General features: G+C 37.4%; 1 protein-coding gene across 2 annotated transcripts in view; it reads left to right on the top strand.

Annotated features, from left to right (window-relative positions):
* The first annotated feature begins 220 nt into the window (after positions 1–220).
* LOC107873144 (alpha-mannosidase I MNS4) overlaps positions 221–8,065 on the top strand; it is a 32,781-nt gene continuing 24,936 nt past the window's right edge. Inside the window, exons 1-5 of one of the 2 annotated variants that reach the window (XM_016719881.2) lie at positions 221–376; positions 1,413–1,532; positions 1,613–1,705; positions 5,543–5,629; positions 5,780–5,870. In XM_016719881.2, coding sequence (XP_016575367.2) covers positions 263–376; positions 1,413–1,532; positions 1,613–1,705; positions 5,543–5,629; positions 5,780–5,870 — 505 coding nt within the window. In that variant the 5' untranslated portion in view covers positions 221–262. The remainder of the gene's footprint in view (positions 377–1,412; positions 1,533–1,612; positions 1,706–5,542; positions 5,630–5,779; positions 5,871–8,065) is intronic. The other variant, XM_016719880.2, reaches the window with a different exon arrangement.

Raw genomic sequence — 8,065 nt, 5'->3', positions numbered from 1 at the left:
TATAAGAAAAAATTAAATAATAGTTTCTCATTTCATGATATATGCACCAAGTACAAATATCTATATAAAATAATATCATCTTTTATCATTCAAAGTGACACAATTTTAAAGGATTAGAAATTAATTAAAATTACTACAATTAAGCTTATGAGCTCTAAAAAAAAAAAACTGGTATTATCTCTTATATATAATAATATAAATATAAAATAAAACTAATATATACGCGCAGAGAAATAGAAGAAGAAGGAAGAGTGTTAAAACTATGGAAGCTCCGAAGTTATTGCTTCTGTTTTTGCTGATTCGTAGCGACTTGTTTATCGGGAAATCCGTCGCAGACGGCGTTACTCCTGAAGAAGCCAAAGAACTTAGAGACGAGGTCTCTTTTTTTCTCTTCTCCTTATTACTCACAGATCCACAATTTTCTTGAACGTTTCAAAAATTTGATCTCCAAGTTTCAATTATTTATTGCTTATTTTATTTGTAAATGTAGTTGTGTAAACTGTTCGATTGATACGATGCTTTCACTTCTATTATTTGATGTAACAAATTGGCTTGCTTGTTGATCTCTGCATAAAATTATTGTTTTGAGAAATAATGGAGAATATGTCATGGTTCATAAAATTGCAATGGGATAACTTCTTAGCCCATTTCTATTTGCCTTGGTGATGATGAACTGACGTGGCATATCCAAGGTGAAGGTGAGGTGCCATGGTGTATGTTATTTGCATATGACATAGTTTTAATCAATGAGATGTGCAACAGAGTTAACAATGTCGTTGGATTTCTTGTGTCGACAGTTGGATTAAGATACTCATAATGTCAATTTAAAAGACAAATGTATTCTTTATTATGAGAAGGCTTTTATTTTGTTGGAGTGGTTACAGAGGAGATCAAAGCATTTGAAATGTGAAAGGAATAAGTAATTAAGAGCTAGGGAATAGACAGTGTCATGGTGATTGATACTGAAGGGTTTAACATTGAACATACTAGTCTATTTTCTTGTTTGGAAATCAAAACAATTGGTACCTTTTTTTTTTGTCAAAGGGGAAGAACTACTTCTTATTTTTTCCAGCCTCACATTCTTATATTTCTCCTGCCCCAGACAGCTTTGAGGTTTCATCGATTACAAAGGTTTCTACCACTGTACTTGCTTATGCTCCCCTTTGATCGAGGGATATTTTTGTAAATAAGATTGAGTAGGAAAATGTTGAATTGGCTTCTATCAAGATTGCTTTCATTTAGTATTAATCCCGCTTTGATATCCTAGATTTGTAGTCAGTGGTGAAGGAAAAAAAAACTTGCAGAAAGTTGAGCAGATAATATCTTGTTGATTTTCTCCTGTGTTGCCTTCCCTTCCGATTTCGAAATTTCTAACGTGAATAAAAAATGTTGATATTTTCATTGCTTTTAAGGTGCGTGAGATGTTCTACCATGCATTTAATGGATACATGGAACATGCCTTTCCACGTGATGAGTTAAGGCCTTTAACTTGTGGAGGAGAAGACACACTTGGTGGCTATGCCTTAACATTGGTAAGGAGACACTGTTTTAGCTGGACTATTAGTTTTTCTTAGAAATGTATATTTATGTTCCGGTCATGTGTTTTTTACAGATTGACTCATTGGACACGTTGGCTTTGCTTGGTGACAGAGAGCGCTTTACTTCTTCTGTTGAATGGATTGGTAAAAATCTTCGGTTTGATATTGTGAGTATGAAATTAGTATAAAAACATAATAAACTTAGGAGTGACTGATTTTACTCTTCAATATACATTGCCTTGTGAATTTCAGATCATTAACTTGTTGAAGTTGGATTTAGAAGCACTCCTCTGACGTCTTGAAAGTTCTTTTTCCCCATTAACTTCTTTTGAGTGCCGTGAATGATGGTTTCCCATTGCTGTCTGGTGATGAATAATCAAGTACATTTTAGTGGCCACAATGCTTCTAATGTTGAATAGGCAAGCTTTCATGCTTGGGGCCTTGTGTTCAACTTGTATGACAAAACCGAATTTAAGAACCATCAATTAATTTGACAAGGTTAAACTTCTGTTGTGATCTCCCTATGCTTGGTGCTTTTATCAGTTAAGCAAATAACTGTTTGTGTAAATATAAGTTATCAATAAATTAGGAATACTAAACAATTCATTTGCTTGTAAAACGATAGTCCTTTTTATGATTAGCTTGCTTTAAATTGTAAGATTAGAGTTTGCTTCTTGCTATTTACTTGTAAAAGGATAGTCCTTTTTATGATTAGCTAGCTTTATATTGTAAGATTAGAGTTTGCTTCTTGCTATTTACGACGGTTTGACATAGAAGCAGCCGCTTTTGCATACGTCATTGCTCATTCTGGAATTTATCCATTAAAAACTGGGCCCTATGTTTGATATTTGTTGCTTATTTGTTGTGGTTCTGGGAAACATTTATTAGAAAAATGGTTAAAATGTGATAATTGTACAAAAATACTGACCACTCTCTTGCCAGATATTTAGGTTATGTTTGATAAAGGTGAAAACTAAATACGCCAAAATCTGAAAATCTATTTGAGTTGTTGAGCTGTAAGAATTAATAGGTTGAGTTGTGAATCTTGATATATTCAAAACAAAATTGAGGTGTCAATTCGACATGAAACTAAGGTGCAAATTATGAGTATTAATATGTTTACAAGTTGGACCATCGACTTGGAGAAGGCATACGACAAAGTCCCTAGGGAGGTGCTTTGGAGATGCTTGGAGGTGAGTGGAGTCCCGGTGGCATATATCAGAGTGATTAAGGACATGTATGATGGAGCTAAAACTCAGGTGAGGACGGCGGGACGGCGGGAGGAGACTCAGAGCATTTCACTGTCTTGACTGGATATCAGGGATCTACTCTTAGTCTCTTTTTGTTTACTTTGGTGATGGATGTGTTGACGTCGCGTATTCAAGGAGAGGTGCCTTGGTTTATGCTTTTTGCAGATGATGTAGTTTTGATTGATGAGACGCGGGGGGGTGTGAATGATAAATTAGAGGTGTGGAGACAAACTCTTGAGTCTAAAGGGTTCAGGTTGAGTAGGAGCAAGACAGAGTATTTGGAATGCAAGTTTAATGACGTAAGGCTGGAGAATGAGGTGGTAGTGAAGTTGGAATCACAGGTGGTATGTAAGAGGGATAGTTTCAAGTATCTCGGGTCCGTGATTCAGGGTAACGGTGAGATTGGCGAGGATATCTCGCACCGTATTGCGGCGGGATGGATGAAGTGGAAGCTCGCTTCGGGGGTGTTGTGTGATAAGAAGGTGTCGCCCAAGCTTAAAGACAAATTCTACAGGGTGGCAGTTCGTCCGGCCATGTTGTATGGAGCGGAGTGTTGGCCAATTAAGAACTCCCACATTCAAAAAATGAAGGTGGCGGAAATGCAGATGTTGCGTTGGACGTGTGGGCTGACTAGGGGGGATAGAGTTCGGAATGAGACTATCAGGGAGAAGGTTGGTGTGAGTCCAGTGGAGAATAAGATGCGGGAAGTTCGATTGAGATAGTTCGGACACGTGATGAGGAGGGGCATGGATGCCCCGGTTCGTAGGTGTGAGAGGCTAGCTTTGGATGGTTTTAGGCGGGGTAGGCCGAAGAAGTATTGGCGAGAGGTGATTAGGCGGGACATGGAGCAGTTACAGCTCACTGAGGACATGACCCTAGATAGGAAGATCTGGAGGACGCGAATTAGGGCAGACGGCTAGGGTCAGTTTGGGTCACTAGTGTAGGGAATTACTTGGTGGGGGTATTATTCTTGTTATGATACCTTGTTTCATGCTTTATTACAAATCTGGTTACTTTTCTCTATTTTCTATTACTTGTGGGTGTCGTATTTATGTTATGCCATCTTGTTCCATGCTTTACTATGTATTTGTGTAGTATTCCGTGTCTCGAGCCGGGGGTCTATCAGAAACAACCTTTCTACTTCTTTAGGGGTAGAGGTATGGACTGCGTCTTACCCTCCCCAGACCTCACTATGTGGGAATACACTGGGTTTGTTGTTGTTGTTGTTGATTGCATTACTGAAATGCGTTTGTTGACTAGTATACTTAATAAGGTTTACCCAGGAAAAGAATTTCTAATCTATTGGTACATTCTAATTTTTACTGATGAATTAGGTGAGCAAACAATTCCTCATCCACCTTGTCATACTCTGCGTGGTATCTTCATGAAGAGGGTTTAGCTCAGAGTTCCAATACTTCTAATTAGAATCTAAGCTCTTAAGATAAGAAGGAGAAAAAAATTTGTTTAGATACCCTACTTTATACCTTCCTGAAGATATTTTACCTTTTAAGGAGACTGTTTGAGCAGTATAGTGATAGGAAAAGAGTCTTACAAATGGTGTTCATTGACATTGTAAAGGCATACAATAAATTTCCTAGGGAGGTCCTATGGAGGTGTTTGGAGTCTAGAGGTGTACCTGTGGCCTATATTAGAGCAATATGTATGGTGGAGCCAAGACTAGGGTAAGAGTATTGAAAGTTGACTCAGAACACTTCTCGGCCATGATGGAGCTGCACTATGGATCAACCCTTAGTTTGTTCCTATTTGCTTCAGTTATTGATGAATTGGCATGATATATTCAATGGAGGTGCCGTGGTGTATGTCATTCATAGATGACATAATATTGATTGACGAAACGCGCGATGGAGTTAACGATAGGTTGAAAGTGTAGAGATAGACCCTGAAATCTAAATGTTTCAGGTTAAGCAGGACTAAGACAGTGTACTTAGAAAGCAAGGTTATATAAGACAAAGTGAAGTGGTCTGCGTGCCAAACAAGATGAGAGAAGCGAGGTTGAGTTGATTCAGACATGTGAAGAGGAGGGGCATGTAAGCACCAATGAGGAGGTGTGAGAGGTTGTCTATAATAGGTTTTAAGTGAGGTAGTGGTAGGCTGAAGAAGAACTGGGGAAGGTGATTAGGTAGGACATGATACACCTTCCACTTACTGAGGACATGATCTTAGATAGGAAGATTAGAGGTCGAGGATAAGGATAGAAGGGTAGTAGGTAGCCAAGTGTTTTCATACTTTTATGTGGGAGAGGCAGGGAGTCGATTTCCTCTTTATTTAGTTGTATTAGTTAGTATTCAAGCAGTATCTTATTCTTCATTTTTCACTACTACCTGTTGCTGCATCTGCTCTATTTAGTTTGCTATATGTTTCTTTCAACTTTGCCTTGATTACACTTCTTTTGAGTCGTAGGTTTATGGGAAAGAAACTTTCTACCTCACCAAGGTAAGGTTAACGTCCGCTTACATCCTACCCTCCCAGACTCCACTTGTGGAACTACACTGGATATTATGTTGTTGTGGTAGTTGTAATACTTCTAACAAACATTTTGAATTCTTAAGATAAGAGCAAAAGGGTTTTTTGTCCATTTGATATACTTTACTGATTTTAAATGCTTATGTTTGACTTTTGGGGGCATCTTTGTGAAATTATTTTTCCATTTTCATTTCTATCATAACTTTTTGAGGATGAATATCTTGTACCACTACTTTTCTGAGTTTATGAAATTTTACTATGTATTTGCAGAACAAAACAGTATCTATCTTTGAGACTACAATTCGTATCCTTGGAGGTTTAATTTCTGCTCATCTCATTGCAAGTGATTATAACACGGTATCATATTCATATCTATGTTTTCCTTAAGTATTTAAAAAGTATTACTTTCTGAAACAGAAGATTGTCTTCTATGGTTGATAACTTTAGCCAAGTAATCTAAGCTACTTTCTCCAAAATATTTTAACCAGGTTCTTTCTAGAACTGCAGGGCATGAGGATTCCCTCTTATGATGATGAGTTGCTTCACTTGGCTGAAGACTTGGCATGGAGAATGTTGCCTGCATTTGATACTCCTACAGGTATGGAATTGGGTTTTGGCGATAGTCGATATCAGTTTGTTAGAATTAATCTTATTAAGAATCTTGCGTAATAATTGATTATTTTTCTTGGAATTGTGTAACTTTGATTTCGTTTATATTTTAAATCTGTCTGTATTACTATCTAAACACCAATAGCTTGACGGAAGAGTTAATTAAGCTTTCTGTCAATATTCTCCTGTGTTCTTTATTTTTTACATGGTGTCATAATCAGTCCCATATTTGTTGTGTTTCTTAATGTTGGACGTCCTTTTTTATGTTTTCCTGCTCTGATGATCAATCCTAGGCATGCAACGCGGGTTAGAGTATTCAACATCTATGTTGCTAGAATTCGGCTGTTTTGCCGCCGAACCCGTCTCGACACGAGACTGAGGCGGGGACGGGTGCTTCCACCATCTCCGATTCGGTCAACCAATTTCGGAGACGTTGACCGAAATAAAGAAGAATAACTGGAAACATTGAATAATTAACCGGCAACTTACCTGAAAAAGTCCCAACTAACAACCACCGGAATGGAGATGGCGTTGTCGATGTGCCGTCGCCGGAAATCATCGTCGACGTTGCCGGAAATCATCATCGACGTCGCCGAAAATCATCATCGACGTAGCCAGAAATCATCGGTGCAGACGTCGTACCACCTCAGGGTACCGGAAATCATCGTCGTACTCTATCATCGGTGTAGTCATGTTTACATAGTGACGGGTTATTTTTTTCCTAGTCAAAGTGTGTTTTGAAACTTTTGTCTTTTCTTTTTACTATTTTTAATTAATAATTAGTTCCTTTACTATTAATAATTAATTAATAATAATCTGTTGCCAGCACTGTCTATCGGTGAGTGTATTTACTTTGACAGTATTAAATTTAACTTCTTAATTATATTTATTATTTATTTTTAGTAAATAAACGTGATTTATAATTTTGGATAAAGTTTTTAATACAAATACTATTCCTAATTGAAAAGTAAAACCAAAAGACAAAAATAACTAAAAATAGCAAATTAACTAAAATAAATAAAGTATTTTTAGAATATCTTTATAACTCTATATTTATAATATTTAATTTTTTTTAGCCAAATCCCCGCACCGGTATCCACACTCGGATTCGCACCCCTGAATCTTAAAATTTATATTTTGATGAATCCGACTCTCGGATTCGCACCCGTCTCGGATACCCGCACCCGAGTCCAACAACTTAGTTCAACATTAGTTTAATGGATTGCTGTCTCTACATGTCTTGGACAATTCTAACCTCATGATAGCTCTTGGGTTTAAGGTAGGCTTACGAACCATTTTTTATTGCAATTGTTGGGCAGGGTACCCTCTGATAGGCGATCATACTTCCAAATGTTGCATTCTAGCTAGAGGCACTTTAGATTTCAGAAAAGCAAAAACAAAATATAGTTGTAAGATCCGGTGAAAAAGCAGAATATCTAGCAATAATAGCGTTGAATTATAATCTTCTAATGAAAGAATTAAAGTCGGAAGGGATCGATCATGTGGAGCTTGTGTATGATAATCAAGCTGCATTTCATATTGCTTCAAATTTGTTGTTTCATGAGAGGGAAGTACAAAAAGGTGGATTGTCATTTTGTGTAGAGAAGATATTCTTGGGACACATTGTCATAAAGTTTGTAAAGTCAAATAATCAACAACAATATACCCATTAAATTCCCACAAGTGAGGTCTGAAGAGGGCGAGTATATGCAAACCTTACCACTTACCTTATGGAGGTAGAAATGCTATTTTCGAAAGATCGCCGGCTCAAGTGCAGTAAATCCAGGTACAAAGATGAAGAAAATATAACAACTAATAGGGAAACAATGCGAAGTCTATAAGAAGAAACCAGAACAACAAAAAAATAGTGCAATAATCGAAGCACAATAAACAACAAATTATGATAGATATCACAAGCAAGGACTACAATAATGCGGCTAGTACAACAACATACACCAACAAGCCTAAACCTTCGTAAAGCAAGACAACATGCTTACCCGACTCCCTTCTACCCTAATACGCATCTTCCTAATGCTTCTATCTGAGGTCCTCGGTAACCTGAAGCTACGCTATATCCCATCTAATCACCTCTACCTTTTCTCGTACCGACTATATCCAACTGCTCATACCTCCTCAATGTGGCGTGTGCACCTCGCCTCTTCACATGTCCAAATCATCTCAATC

The sequence above is a fragment of the Capsicum annuum genome, chromosome 6 (assembly GCF_002878395.1).
Source record: "Capsicum annuum cultivar UCD-10X-F1 chromosome 6, UCD10Xv1.1, whole genome shotgun sequence".
NCBI lineage: Eukaryota > Viridiplantae > Streptophyta > Magnoliopsida > Solanales > Solanaceae > Capsicum > Capsicum annuum.
Note: the sequence above shows the minus strand (reverse complement) of the source record. Positions and strands in the feature narration are given on the sequence as shown.